At 36.9% G+C, this 16,363-nt stretch overlaps 1 protein-coding gene across 1 annotated transcript in view; it reads right to left on the bottom strand.

Moving 5' to 3' along the window:
• LOC131065850 (RCC1 domain-containing protein RUG3, mitochondrial) overlaps nucleotides 1-16,363 on the bottom strand; it is a 56,626-nt gene that overhangs the window by 24,887 nt on the left and 15,376 nt on the right. Inside the window, exon 3 of the mRNA XM_058000492.2 lies at nucleotides 10,462-10,653. Coding sequence (XP_057856475.2) covers nucleotides 10,462-10,653 — 192 coding nt within the window. The remainder of the gene's footprint in view (nucleotides 1-10,461; nucleotides 10,654-16,363) is intronic.

Here is a 16,363-nt window from a genome sequence, read left to right as displayed (position 1 = left end):
GTGTTTTGTCACTTAAATTACTGTTATACTCAACAATTGACAAGTCAAGAAATGGTCACAAGACTACTTCAAATCTCCTTCTCCAAAGTTATTTATCATGGTTGTATCTTAGGCAAACATCCTAAAGAGAAATATGACAAAGGAAGGGCAATGAAAACTTCTACAGTTCTTGAGTTGATACATAGTGATCTAGTGGGCCCCTTTTCTACTTTATCCTTCTCAAATGTCGATATTTCCTCACTTTCATAGATGATTTCTAACATTTGTCAATGGTCTATTTTCTTTACAAAAAGACTAAAGCGTTTGGAAAGTTTCAACCCACACTTCAAGGACTTAACTAATAAATAAACAGGCAAAGTCATCAAATTCCTTTGCATTGATAGTGGAAAGGAATATGTCAACCATCAAGTTGAGGACTTTTGTTCTATTTAAGGGATCAATATTCAACACATTGTTCCATATAACCTGCAATACAATGGAGTAGCAAGAAGAAAGAATAGGTTCTTGAAAGAAATGGCTAGCTGTATGATATAATCCAATCACTGGCACCTGAACTGAGGCAATAAATTGTGCTAACTACATACAAAATCACATTCCACACAAGGCCTTGGAAGGCATCACTCCAATAGGGGCTTGGGGCAGTCATAAAACAACAGTTAAGCACTTGATCTTTTTTGGATCTCAAGCTTGGGCACACATACCTTTGATGGAATGGAAGGTAACGGAACAACAAAGCAAGCCTTCAAAATTTGTGGGTTATCCTAATGGAGTCAGAGCATCAACTTTTGGATCCTGATACTCATGATGTGATCATCCAAAGAAGTGTCAACTTTGAGGAAATTCCTTCCCCTCCTATTAACATTTCCCATTCGTCCTCCATACAACACTTTCATCTAGATGATGATTCTGATTCAAAGATAGGGGAACCTCATCCTCCCACTCCACCTTCTAGTCCAAACTTTCTAGAACACAATCGTGTTTTCTCCTTGTGAGTTCATCCACATTGGACCCATTGAACCTTACAAGCAACAACTACATCAGTTGGGGATCCATCAGATACTAGAAGGACTCAGTCACAATAACAGCATTTGCCTCATGCACACATAGTTCAAGCCTTTGATCCAAAAATATTTGAGGAAGCAAAAGCAATTAATGAATGAGATTTAGCAATGGAGGATGAATACACTTCCTTGATCAACAATCACACTTGGGGTCTAGTCCCACTTCCGAAGAGAAGAAAAATGGTTTGATGCAACTGGATCTTTCAAACCAAGTATGCAGCAGATGAAAGTATCAACAAATGCAAAGCACAACTTGTTGCTAAAGGTGTAGTGTCCTGACCAAATTTTTCAATAAACTCGCAAGTTTTTCTGATTTCACACTTGCTGAGATTTTGTCAAATAGTTTGGAAATCAGAATATCAACCAATAAATCTGATTTTAGGAATTTAGAACAGCTGCAACAATCATTATTGACAACAACAATATTCACAAGCAGTTGCCATACTTGCAGATAGTCATCAACATTTTGTTTAACACATTGCATTCACACTTTTAATAGCTGATAAAGAGTTTATTATGCATATACGCAACAAGAAGAACAATTTACTAACCTCAAACAGGAGATGGTTGTTGATTAACATACCTTGAAGTCTACTCATATAATGTTCACATTATAAAAAGTTTCAGAAATTACATCATAATACTGCTGCTGTAGTTGCCTATAATAGTTGCTGCTCTCTATAAATGTGTCAAATCTGCCCCAAATGTGGCGGCTCACTTCCGAGAGTTTTCCAATGTTGAAATTGAGGGACGGTTGGGTTTGAAAGGCCCTTAAACTCTGCTTAGAGGCTGCAACTCCTCTTACAATCAAGACGCCTTCTTTCCAAGATCACATGCCCTCCACAATATCTGCCAAATATATCAATGGTGGCGCCTTCCCAAAACAAACCTTTTTCCAGGGTTCAAACTGCAATGTCCACATATAAATTTGACAGAAATAACATGCTGGTCTGAACTTGACCATGGGCCTGTCACATTTACATGTAGATGGTACAAATTTGAAAGCACCAAACTGATGTTGGTTGCTGATTGAGACCTTTGGAAACACCAAATTAAATGATAATGTCTGATATAACTCAAAGCACAAACCAAAAATGTAAATAAGAGTTGTATGGCTCTAACGTCTCCTTTTTAAACAGCTGAAACCCCACCTAAATATATTATTTCTGTCCAATGAGGGCAGCAGCCCCCAAAATTCTGCCAAAGATCCTTCTAAAGATTGTGCCTAACATTCTCTTCAGATCACCACACTTAATATTGTGTTAAACTTGCAGTTTATGAAATGGCTTGGTCACTAAATAGTACAGCCTAGAAAATGCTATTGCAATATTCAGCACAAACTCATGACCAAAACACTGCAAAATCAAATGGGACAAGCGTTCAACACAAAGATGAACTCCATATGAATCCACTCAATTAGCTAGGTGGGCTTTTGTCCCTCAAACAGATTGCCAGAAGAGTGTCCATCCTTCAGCTGAAGAAAGAACCTAGTTCAATCTCCCATACAATCAAGGGTTTGATAAAATGATCAGAATGAGCTTTCTTTCCTCCAAATCCCCTATTATAATCACATTTTGGAATAATAAAACATTTTGTGTCCTCTTATTTTCCCTCCAAAAAGTGACTTTAGACCCCTTTTAAATAATTAAATATAATTATATATATTATAAGTTGTCTTTAATTTTTACTTTTTTGACAACGTAACATTTAAGTATTTATTTTAGTTTATTATTTTCTACACATCCGCCCAAGGTTATGGAAACTATTAAAATGGACTAAAAATGAATTATGAATTTATGACCATGCCAAAATACTCTCAAGCTCTCAAGATAATGAACTTAATGAAGATTGGTGCTTTGCAAAAATAGAAAACTTCTCCAAGAAGTTTGGCGAGCTTCCAAAATGTTAAAAGTTAAAACTGCATCTAGAAAGTACCATTGGACTCATCATAATTTCCTAAACTGACTGCCACAGTCAAAATTCCTTCAAGATAAAGTTGGCATTCTCCAAGAATCTTTAAACTTCCTAAGCAAGTTGGAATGGACAGACAAGGGGCATTACAAAAGGATCCTCCTAATTACCTAGCATAGATTATATTGATACTTTTGCAGCTATCTCTAAGAGTGCATTTCTTCATGGTGATCTACAAGAGGAAATCTATATGACACAACCACAAGGATTAATTCATGATTCTTCCTTGGTATGCAAACTATAGAAATCCCTCAATGGCCTCAAACTAGCCCCTAGGGCTTGGTATGCCAAGATCTATTCCTTCTTTCTTTTGGTTTCACCCAATGTCACTTTGACCCTGATGTCTACATTCTATGGCAAGATAAAAAGCTTCTCCTATTGGTGTTGAATGTCAATGACTTGATCATCACCTAAAGTTATTCATCGAAGATTGGATCCATACAGTATGCTCTCCACGACAAATTCTCTATGACAATCATATGATTGTTACATTACTTGGGATTGACATCGCTCAAACTGATTCCTAGAGAACTATATGCTCTTAATCTACTCTCACAATTCCAAATGGCTGGTTATAAACCCATCCGAACTCCCTTTCTATTAGGAATCAAATTAGAGGTTCTCGTTTGACTCCTCTCCTTGATACTACTTCGTATCGACAACTTGAGGGGAGTCTCAAATACCTCACACATACTCATCATAATGTTTCTTACACTATTGGCATAGTTTCTCACTTTATAAATGAAAATAATCTCTATTAAAGGTTGCAAGCTAAGTCACAGGATACGGCGATTTTCATGGATGAGGTTCGAATTTAATCGAATTTCAAACTTCTATAAAAAAAATCGAATTTAATCGAATTTCCTCCATAAAGCACTGCTATCCACCTCTAAACACAACTCAACTGGTCGTGGGTATTCTTTGTATATGTTTTGTATCTATTGGGTCATGGGTGTCTGCAACTGATGGGTTGCCCTCGGATTTTCTCCAACAAGGGTCGCTATTCTGATAATTTATTAGAAGTATACATATATTTAAAAATAAACAAAATTATAGAAGGCGAATTTTATTCGAATTTTTTTTCAAATTTTTCTCTTGTCGAATTTCATCCGAATTTCATGACTGTCGAATTCGAATTTGAATTCGAACCTTGTGACTTAGGTTGCAAGTATACAATTGATCTAAAGAATCAAGCAATGAGAAAGAAGCTTCCCCAAATTCATCAAATTTTGACTCCAAAGAAAAGTTGATAGAGAAGACTGATTAGGAACCCATGGAGCCAAATGCCAAAGGAATAGCAAACTGACTTTGTGGCTTGTTCAACTGGCAAATGGAGGACTGTTATTTCCATTGAACTACAATTCTATTGAAACTATAGAAATTAATAAAGAGGACCAAAGACTACAAGATGGCAAGAAACAAATGAAGAAACCATCTATAATTGAGGAAACCCGGGAGAAGATTTTAAAAATTTGAATAAATCATATGTGCAAGAGATGGACACGGTTCAAAGTCAAAGTTTATTATCAAGGATGAAAGCTATTGATTACACAAGCCTAATGGATATATTTGAAATAAACTCAATATGCAATAGTGTGAGTTAAAATATTCAAATTATTAAAAAATTTGATCACAATCCCATTAAATCATGTGCTAACAAATGTTATAAAGGACCCCATCCATATTGTGTAACCAAAAACTTAAACCAACTCATACAATGTGAAGAAGAATTAGTGAAAGGTACTCTAGGCAAACCAATATGGCCATTTTTGACCCATCACCCATTGTATAGCTTTCCTTTCATTTGATTTCAACCAAACGACCTTTCACTTATTTTCAACCTTACAACTCTAATGTTGGTCGCCCCTTCACCATATAGCCTTCAAAAAATGCTAACAAGTTTTCAATCTTCGCTGTATGATCCGTTGTGGAAAGTATTGCCGTACGCCCCTTTATATCTACTCAACCTACTACAAGTTTTCAATCTTTGCTGTACAATCCGTTGTGGAAAGTATTGCCGTACGCCCCTTTCTATCTACTCAACCTACTACATCTTTAGTACAGTTTACTACACATCATGTTGTCATACAACCCTTGCTTGCATATACTTATCAAAGATCCCTGCTACAGCACCCTTAGTTGAATCCTTAGTTGCAACTATAAGATCTGATGTACTCCTTGACTCTGTTGTAAAACAGAAAATATCACTTTTCAACTCTTGCCATACTAATTGGTATTCACCACCATTCTGTTGTTGTTCAGGACTGGTTTGTGTACCCTATTGGAACAATTGAATCTCAAGTTGTAGTTGTACATAATACAAGATATCACAATGCAGTCTTCCTCCGATTGTCAAGACTCAAAACATCAACATCACGTTGAAGAACCCATTCCTGATTTCTAGCAAGCTATGCTAAAAGCTCTATCTATGTCTCTCTATCTATACTTCATTGTGGAATTTTTGGATTATGATTCCATTGTCCTAGCTAAATGAGAGAACATCAACATTCAGAACCTTCCTCCTCTTCAGTACCTCCAAAAATTTGGAAAATTTTATCTAATATTGTCTGATATGTATCATTGTTGTTATCTACTTGTCATCAAGAAATCCAACTTCTCCTGTCTTTCTTCTTTTGTGGTGGAGGGGAGGATGTAATTAACACAAAATGACTTTGAGATGTTTAGTTAGTATGATTGTACCCAACTATGTATTAATCCCTTGTCAACCTGCACTTCATTGTTAGGAGTCAATTGTTAGTGCTTGTCAGCAGTTATGTTCTATTTGGTGACCATTGGGTACTTCAAAATTTTAAATAGACTTCTCCTAGTCAAGGAAGGTAGTTTAATTTTGATAAACACTTTCTAGTCTACAATTTTTTACAAGCACTACCCTGAATGAATAAAGAAATCAATGATATTAGTCTACAATCTCTTAGCATGTGCTGTTATATTATATTTACATAGTATTAGGTAGTTTTGTTATTGGGCAGTAAATAGTGGCAACTTGTTTCATTTGGAGGAAAACCTGGCTCCTTTTCAGAAAGATACCTCCCCATTCAGTATGGATAGGGCATTTATGCTGAGTGATTGGTTAACCGTTAAACCAACTCTCCAACTAACTCTCCCTATATTTATTATCCTTCTGTGATTGAATAAGAAATCATCAATTATCATCAGAGTTTTTTCCCTCATATTGGTATCAGAGAAGCTTTCAAAATTTATGGAGTGATTGGTTAAACCAACTCTCCAACAAACTCTCCCTATATTTATTATCCTTCTGTGATTGAATAAGAGATCATCGATCATCATCAGAGTTTTTTCCCTCATATTGGTATAAGAGCAGCTTTCAAAATTTATGGAGTAGTTTATGTTAAATTATAGTCTCAGTCGTAACACTCAGAAAACTAAATCTGTTTCTCTAATTGTATCAGCGCACAGAATACTAATTCTGTTATTTACGATTTAATTAAGATTGGAATTTAGTTAGTGTTAACTAACAAATTAGTTTTGCAAACATTTAGTTTGGTTAAAGTAATGAATGCCGGTGTAGAGGATCGTGGCTCCACACAGGGGTCATGACCCTATGTGGAACCACGTGGTTCCACATAGGATCGCGACCCCCTGTGGGGGCACGATTCCATGAAGACAATCACATATATACGCCATCCTCCCTATTGAACTTGGTGTTCGAATTGAATAACAAAACAGACAGAGATCGGTGACCTATATATACATTTGCCTTCGTACCTACAGAGGCAAATCGATAAGAGACATAATCGATTTTCATTTCTTCGATCTGACCCTAACATACCAGATTTTGAAGCTACAGCAAATCTGATTGCACAGAAACAATAACAGTCTATTTTACATTTACAGTTTAAAGCATTGGGGAAACCATGGTGCGACTTCCAGGCGTTCGAGGAGGCAGCAAGACCATGGCATGAAAGAGTTTTGCAGTACTTATGCTTAGCAGCTATATAGCGAGAACTAGAATGAAATAGCAGGGATGAAGAAACGGAAGGAATAATATTTCCCATGGCATGAAGGTGCTTGACAAATACCTGTGGTCAATATAAATAGATCAAAGAATAATATTTCCACCACAAAGGCTGCCTAAGGGCCTCGCAAAGGAGATCCATGGATCCTTGGATGAGGTGGGTACAAGTTGAGAATGAGATTGCTGATACAGAGCACAACAAATTAGGCAAGGATTTGTGTTTGCTGGCCAGAAAAGAAGTGACTGTTGCTGTAATGTCCCCTTTTTGGATTGCTGTAAATCTTGCCCACAAAGATAATTAACGGTGCTGTTATCGGTTCTGTATGATAAGTCTGGTTCTGATCTGCTATGTGCCTTATCTCAGTTTGTTCTTATTGCTTAATATTGTCATTTTTTATCGGTATTGATATTTCCTTTAATTGATTGCTGAAGATGTTTGTCTGATCTTCCTTGATCGGCTGACTTCTCTCTCTGATTCGATTCTGCCTCCTCCCTTCTTCAATGGGAGTCTTTCCTGCAGTAGCCCTTACTTACGTTGGAGGGTTGTGTCTTTTCTTTTGGATCACAGCCTTTCGAATAGTTGTCTCCTTATAATGTCTTTTGACAATTTGTTGCTGTTAACTAATGCAGTTTCTGTCTTAATTACTATGGAGATCGCTGCTTTTTCAAGGTTGATATCGCAGCTTTATAAGTAATGAGATCGCTGTTTAATATTTAAATGAGAAAGCTGCTTTGTTTATCTGCTCTGGTCCTAATTCCCTTCCTATATGTTCTGCTCTAAACCTGTCCGCATCTGCTCTTAATTCGCCCTATTTGTCTGCTCTAAATAGAATTAAATTGCCATCTGTTCTGTTCTTTCTTACCATTTTTAATCTCCCTTTATACCACACCAAAAGGGTGCAGTTTCTCCAAGAGAGGCGACTCTTTAGGGGGGCTCGGCCTTAGAGAACATTTAATTAATTTAAGTGAGTCAACCCTAGGATATTAATCCTGAGTCAGCCTCTTGTAATTTATATTGGGGTATTTTGGGAGGTCGGCCCTCTTTGAGTTTTTGTTAATTTCTTTGCCTGAGCTTCATTTATTAAAGCTGTGATTTGGTTCCCTGGACAGGGGCATGATAGTCGCGAATAGTTTGTGAAAGTTCCTGCATTCCTGCCATCGATTGGTATTGAAGGCACATTTTAAGGAAAGTAATACATTGTTTTGTATTGTTGCTGCCATTCTTTATCTTTTATCAAGTGCTATCTTACATTGTTTTTTGTGTGGGGTTTGTTATTTTGGAGTTATAATTGAATGCATTGAAGTGATAAGGAATATAAGGGTAAGTTTTATTTTTGGAGTGGTAGGGATTATATTTGATTGCATTTTTAATGAACATTCCATTAGAAAAGTATTCTGGATTCAATTTCCATAGTTGGAGAATGAAAATTCTAATGCAACTAATGAATAAAAATTAATGGGGAATAGTACGTGGGAAAGAAAAAGCACATACAAATGCAAATAAGTTATTGGATTGAAATAGTAGAGATGCTAAAGCCAGGGCTACTATTGGTCTTGCTCTTTTTGACTCAGAACTACATAATATAGATTTCAATAAACCATCAGCAAAAATTTGGGATGATCTGAATAAATTGTTTGGAGCAACAGCAGTTATTGCAAAGTTCTCCCTAAAACTACAATTATTTAGGTTCAAAATGGAAGACAAAATCACGATGTCGAATCACATAAGCAATTTGAGGTCTCTCATTAGGCAACTAGCAGAAGTTAAGGCTCTAGTAGATGATGAAGATGCCAAACCTATCTTGTTAAATACTTTTCCTTCAACATACAATAATGTTGTTTTACACTCAGTCAAATAACTTTGCAAACCTTAGAAGATATTATTTCAGGCCTTATAGCAAAAGAAAAGAGAACAAAAGAAGATACAGAAGATGATTCTCAACAGGGGAAAGCACTATATTTAGGAAGCAATAATAAAAGGTCAAGAACTAACAAGGAGGAAATTAAATGTTTTTACTATAAGAATATGGGTCACACAGCTTGGTCGTGTAGAATTCAAGCCACTGATGTTCTTAAAGGAAAACTTAAGGATCAACCAAATGAAAGTGACTTAGTCAGAGTTGAGGATGAGGATTCACCAGATGATGAAACTTTTATTAATGATTCTCTTATGGTGCAAATAATAGACTCATGCTTTGAGCCTTCACATTTGGAGGTTGGAGGCACTGGTGGATGGAAGATTTCCATCGTCTCAAGTTAGTTTCTCAATTTAAGATGATGCTTTGCATGAGAAGCGTTTTTGGTTTGTTTGCTTTCCTTTTTTGATGCTGACAAATTTGAAGAATACATGTATTGTGAAGTTTGACTTTTGGAGACAAGTAAGGACTTCGGTGTTGAACTCAATATGGATTGTTGTCCAGCGAATTTACGAGACTGTGATCAAGAATTATACCCTTTTGATGGAGCTCTTTCGCAGCTCAATATGGATTGTTGTCAACAGAGAAGTTGGGAATTCAACTCGAAACTACACCCTTCTAAGCCACGAGGCAGCTTGATGGAGCTCTGCTTGGTTCGAGATTTGTTTCTTCAAAGAAAGATCTTCTCAAAAAATATGTACTTATTTTATCATTATGTAATCAAGTTTAGTGATGTAAGGCTTAAGGGGGGGATCCCTTGGCAAAGTGAATTTTATGTTGTGTTGATGGTACTTTTACAAGAACAATGTGAGAAGGGAGGGAATGTTAGCGTATCTTTTTGTACCACATTGCTAAGGCAGTTATTCTGAGTGATTGGTTAAATCAACTCTCCAACTAACTCTCCCTGTATTTATTCTCCTTCTGTGATTGAATAAGAGATCATTGATCATCATAAAAGTTGTTTCCCTCAGTGATTTTTTAGAAAAAAAATGTCTCATTGTACAAGCTGAGCTCGAATGGTTTTGGAAGGATGTGATATTTTTTCCTGTTTGGGTGCAAACCAAATTGCTTTCTTTCCTTTCTTATGTAGGGAATGATTTTCCTTGTAGTAATTACCACTCAGCTGATGCAAATCATCTGTTCCCTGAGTTAATATTAAATGCATTTCTTGAATAAAACAAAAGTCTTGAATGGTGACATCCCAATACAATCTGAGAAATAAAAATACTGTACCACATTTTGTATTACTAATTTATACAATAAGCTACCCATACTGATTTATATTAAAATTAACATACATCTGTCAAGCATTCCCCATGTCCCAAGGCTCAAGCAATCTCCATGGCCCAAGGCTACAGCATGATTATATTATAGGGCTCCAACAGAGACATCAAAATTTCTTAGAAAGAACAATCAATCACTTAAAAAGCATCTTCGAAATATGAGTAAACACACGTAAATTGAATCAAGAATGGTTGGTCAAAATGAAAGCTTCACTCAGGGCTCTGGACCTTACCACCCCAGCTCCACAGCTCTCCTGAAGAAGTCAAGGCCAAGGTGAAAAATCCACCACAGCTGATAGCAGATATAGGAACAGGCAATGCTTTCACTTTTGTGGGGGTTGCAAGTACACCTTCATCAGGGCCACCTTCACTGCCAAGGCCCAATCTACCCTCTCCTTCATCTCTTCCCCATGTATAAAGCTCACCTATTAAGAGCAAAATCATAAACATATAATGTTGCTTTGCATTCATTAATATTCTCTATTCTGATCAGAGTTGCATATGAAACTGACTTAAAACAAAAAATTTGTAGTTTGTTTCACATTCAATTAAATGCAAATTTAGTGACCATATGCTATAATTAATAGCAGAGCCTCCAACGAAAAATGCTTTAGGTTCTCAAATTAATCGAATGGTTAAATTTGCCCTTTAATGCATAGAAATATCAGGAGATTTGATCATGTTTTGGAACAAAAGACAAGAGCAGACATTATGACCGGGAGGAAGATAAAAAGCAAAAGCTTGGAATGAAATTTCAAATTTATGTTTGTTTAGAATCTCACTGAATGCTTTTGTATAAAATGTCATCATTAACATTCATGTATGCAAATCATAATAAATTTCTGTCAAAAATAAATAAACAAAATATCCAACACATGCCAACACACCAAGTGCATGTCTATGAATTCAATTTTTCTTCATGTTCCATACATGCATTTCCCACACTAAGGTGCACACCTATAAATAGCTGATTCTGTTTCAAACTCTTTTATCAGGCATGCCCTTCTCCGAACTAGCATCCTTCTTGTTTACTCAAAGGTGCACCTTCAAACAACTTGATTTCTTTATTACCAATGCCCCCTTCTATATTGCATTTCTACCTCTGCAGCAAACACTTAACAACATGGTAATCTCTATTTCAAATTTGAATGCTGGTTGTGCAAAGTGTGCCCCTCTATATTTGAATTTCTTCTTGACGATAGAGACCACCTTCCTCTTTTAAACACGCCTTGAAATAGCCTTTTGACTCTAAATTTGAAATTTTAAAATTAAAATTCCTCTTAACACAGGCACGCCCCTTAACACTATTCTATGATTTCAAATCCACAGTGAAATCATTTTCAAGCATGCACTTGTGCATACACCTCTGACTTTTGAACTTGCTTTGCTAGGCACACACCATGACATATAAACATGATTTGAATTTGAACAAGGGCAAGCGCCTTGATTCTATATAGCCAATTTTCTATTTTTAAACACATCCTTTCCAAAGGTGTGCACTTCTCAATACAATATTTTTGTTTGCTCATGTAGGTGCACCCCTATCAAAATGAACTCTATCCTATGAAAAGGAGTGAACCCCTTGCCAGTAAGAAATCTTCTAATTCTTTGCGTGTGACTTTGATTCCCCCTCACAAAGGTGCACACCTCATAAAGGAAATTCCAAACTTGAATTTGTATGAGTCTTCCCTTCATAAGGGTATGCTCCTAAAGATAAGTTTTATACTTGTTCCTTGAAAGTCCTTTGCTTCATATCAATGCACCCCAATACATGCAAAATCAGACACCTTAAATTCTGAACTTCCTTCTATCGAATGTGTGCTCGATCTTCCTCCTCGACAAATTTCTTCAACAGTAAACTCCTTTCTTCATTGTGACAAGTTGTGAAGGTTCGGAAAAGAACCACAAAGATGGCAAGAGGACAAGGCCTAAAACATGAACTGTACTTGGGAAAATAATAAAATTAAGCTTGACTTGACACATTATGAAAATTTCATATGGATGGAACATGACCTCCACCTCCAAGTCCTTCACCTTAATTGTTGATTCACCAATGATGTTTTCAAAGTATAGTGGCACCAAAATTATTAAATCTATTAAATGCATACTTTCCAATTAGAAAGCAAGTTTGGGCTCCAGCCTACCTTCATTGGTGAAGTGCCTTTACCATTGCACCATTAGTGGTTTTTAGGAATGGAAAGGAATGCTTAGAATTAAAAGAATCACATCTCAAGCTTGCCCCCTCACACATATACAACCAATTCAACACAATATGAAAAAAATTTATGGATGCAACACGACCTCCACCTCCGCCTCCAATTCCTTCACCTTAATTGTTGCTCCACCAATGGTATTTCAAAAGTATAGTGGTGCCAAAATAATTTGATCTTTTAAAATGCATAGTTTCCAATTAGAAACCAAGTTCATGTCCCAGCCTGCCTTTATTGGTGAAGTGCCTTTACTATTGCAAAGTTAGTGCTTTTTAGAAATAAAAAGAAGTGCTTAGAATTTAAAGCATTACATCTCGACCAAGCTCCCCTCACACATATACAACCAATTCAAGATCAATCACAGCTCAAGCCTCAAAATTCACTTGGATGACCAGTTGTAATGCACCACTTTGAAAGGGAAACAACAACACGCTGTCTAATGACAGCAATCGTATATCTTAGAAAAAGGGTTGAAGTGGACATAATTATTTAAAACCACTTAATGATTTTAATTCTGTCATTCCCTACTATCAAACAACCTACCACTAAGCAATCTATCATCAAGCAAACAAAGTGTGAACATGCCACAAATTCAACTTTGAAGTCAATTGTACACCTTAGAAAGTGTGTCAAACATATTGGAGGTGATCATGTAGATGTTGTCGTACACCCTCAATCTGTATGTCAGGTATCTTTTCATCCAATTGAACGCCCTCCAAGAACCATTGTGGAAGCCGTATTCCCTAATGTTGTAATTGTACCTTACGAGTCAGATTTCACTTGGTCTGATGTTCATGCAGTATGCTTTCCAAACTGCCACTTGACTATAGGTTGGAACATTGCTGTACAGCCTGCTGCTGCACCTGAAATTGACAATGTATGGCATGCAAATTTTACATATGGTAGTGATAGAATATGGTCTGCAAACTATGCACTTTGACACCATATACTCTGCAAATTCTGAAGATTGTATGACTTGGTCTAAAATTCTAAGTTTACCTGCCCACCATACCATTTGCTGAACTATCTAAAACTGTTGCCCCATCTGTACACCCTACGTCTGAAATTAACATCGGTATTCATTCCTCATCCATATGTCCTAATCCCAGAAGCATCATACATCCTCTGAATGCTGCAGTACAGTCTACAGCATTTCAGCTGATGTACGATCCTCCGAAGATTTAAAACATATTGCTTGGTGTATCATACCATCTGCAGAAAGTTTCAACACATACACTTATTTGTCGATTGCCCTAGCACTAGCATACAGTTGCCCAAAACAATTGCCAGTGAAGCATGTTTAAAAGAAGAGATCGGCCCATAGAAAAATTCAGATTTTTTATTCCAGAGCTGGCTAAAGACTAAAGAGGAATATCTACAAGGTTTTGGCAGAGAATTTGAACCATGCCTATGTTGAAATAATAGCTAGTTCGGATTACCTTGCAAATCAAATACATGTAACTTGTAATTATATCTTGCTATGAATATTGGGCAAGACCTATATATAATGTAACTTGTGGATAGGACAGGCCCTATATAAATGTAACTTGTAAATGATTATTGGTCTGACAATCTGACCCTATATTGGGCGCCAACCTTAAGATTATTATGAATTCAATTAGCAAGGCCGACCTAAGGCTTCTAGGTTAGTTTGTCACATATATATACAGTCATTTACAAGCATCAAACATACAGTCAGAAAATCATCCTCTCATGATCAGCGAATTACTTCTGCTCATCCACAGCGAATTTGTTCTTCTAATCAGCGAACTCATTCGAGGTTTCATCTAGGGCTGGCGAATACATCTCTGATATCAGCGAACTGCTGCTAGGGCTGGTGAATCCACACACAGGGCTGAAAACTTGTTCTAAGGGCTGTGTGTCACCTTCAGACCTAGCGAATATTCTGCATCAGATTGTGAATTTCTCAGATAAGTGTTGTTCATTCTGCTGTATGCCCTAATTCGGGTTATCTGCTGATTATACCACTTCATGTGTGAAGTGAAGTTGTAAGACTTATACTGATGTCTGAGTTAATACAAATTTAGACATTGTTGCTGGGTTTTTCACCTCCAAGAGGGAGGTTTTCCCAGGGTACTGTTGCGTTATGTGTGTTTCCTTTGTTATTTTCTGCTTACTGTTATCAGTCTGATCTTAAAATTAACAACCTACATATTTCATATTTCAGCAGCATAGAATTTGAGCCATAACTCATGTGGATGGTTTCTAGCTAGCATCCAGAGAACCGATGTTCCTTTGTACGATATATGGCTAGAGAAATAAAAATTACTTACAGGGTTGACTTTACAAGAGTATTTGGCGTACCTTCACATAAATTGTCAATGAGCAAACCTAAGGTAGCATCCATGGTAACAAGCTCAAAACAATTATGCAATAAAACACCTATGTCAGGCAAATTTGAATAAAGTTGAATTGACACAGATGTAGGCTAAGGGACACAGGGGCATCAATAAGGAATATTCAGCATCTTACGAGTGGAGTTGGCTGTGATTAGATGTCACCTGGTAGCAGCTACTAAAGCCTCAGATTTAATGTATGGATGAAAGACTATAAGTTGGAACTCTAAAAGGGCAAGATTTATGATTGGGGTGATTTCTTATCAACAAGAAGCCATGAATTGCTTTTGTTGACAAATAAAGGTTTTTTTATGACACAACATGCAGTTGGGTTCTTCACAAATGCAGAATAATCTGAGGCAACAGCAAAGGGGGAATTTATGATTCCAGATGGCAATCTATGTTTCAATGGAGGCATCTTGGTGTTCCACTGACCAACACCAAGGATGATCATGGAGTAAGGAAAAAACAGAAGCATGTGATCAAGCCAGCGATGATATCAGAGTGAGAGGTTGAAGCTAGTGAGGATAACAAAGACAGAGAAGAGCACATGGAGGTTCATATTATTACTTCTTTAACTAATGCTCAATCTATTTTAAGGACTCCTTTGGCTACACAGGATTATGAGCAACACATTGAAGACTGGCTGAACCAACTAATTTAGAGTTGGCAATGCCTATTAGTCCAGGGTCAGCATCCGTACCAATCAAAGAGAATTGGGCCGTAACAAAGGTTGCTACAAAAGTGGAATCAGAGATTGTACTTCCTATGGGTTCCCATGTTTTAGATGGAGTCCTCATGACTTTTCCATATCCACATTGGTATGATTCATATGAGACTCCGACTTAGTTTTTAAACATTGTGGGACCCAAGATCCAAGCTTTACAAGGAATTTCAGAGGTTGTGAGCCCTTTGGATGTTATGTGGACCATGGACCATCTCAGATCCGCCAAATCATGCATGAGGATTCCCTCGTGGAGAATTTTGTACAAGAAGACTGTCATGTGGAATTTACCAGAACTGATGCAAGTTGAGGATGGCCATATCTCACCTCAATGTTATGAATGTAGCACAAGTAATTGAAGTTTAATCTATTTTGTTCAATTTGAGCATCATATAGGCCATACAAAGGCATTCAACTGATGGAGGGGGCATCATCATGATGATGGAGAAGATGTGGAGGTTCCTGAAAGGAATGGAGTTCAAGATGACAAAGCAGGATAAAATGAATGAGGCAATCTTTTTTAAATGCAATATAGATAACTCTATTTTTTATACGGTAGCTAAGGTGAAGCATGTGGCTTTGGAGGAGGTTCAAGTTGTGTGTTTGCCCCAGTTGTTGTTAATGTAGAGCCAGTGCTGTGGATAACTCTGACGAGGAAACTGGAAAAGAATAGTAGAAGAAAAAGGTCCCTTGGGACTGAAAGCAGAATATCTGTGATATGATCCTTTTGGTATGTTGTTGTGGGATACCTTTGGAGGATTACTGCACTTAACTCGTATCTCTGTCATTTTGTGATTACGGTTGAATAAGAGATATGATCTCAACAGGCAGAAAAGCAGCCCCA

Source organism: Cryptomeria japonica, chromosome 6 (assembly GCF_030272615.1).
Source record: "Cryptomeria japonica chromosome 6, Sugi_1.0, whole genome shotgun sequence".
In the NCBI taxonomy this organism is placed as follows: domain Eukaryota; kingdom Viridiplantae; phylum Streptophyta; class Pinopsida; order Cupressales; family Cupressaceae; genus Cryptomeria; species Cryptomeria japonica.
Note: the sequence above shows the minus strand (reverse complement) of the source record. Positions and strands in the feature narration are given on the sequence as shown.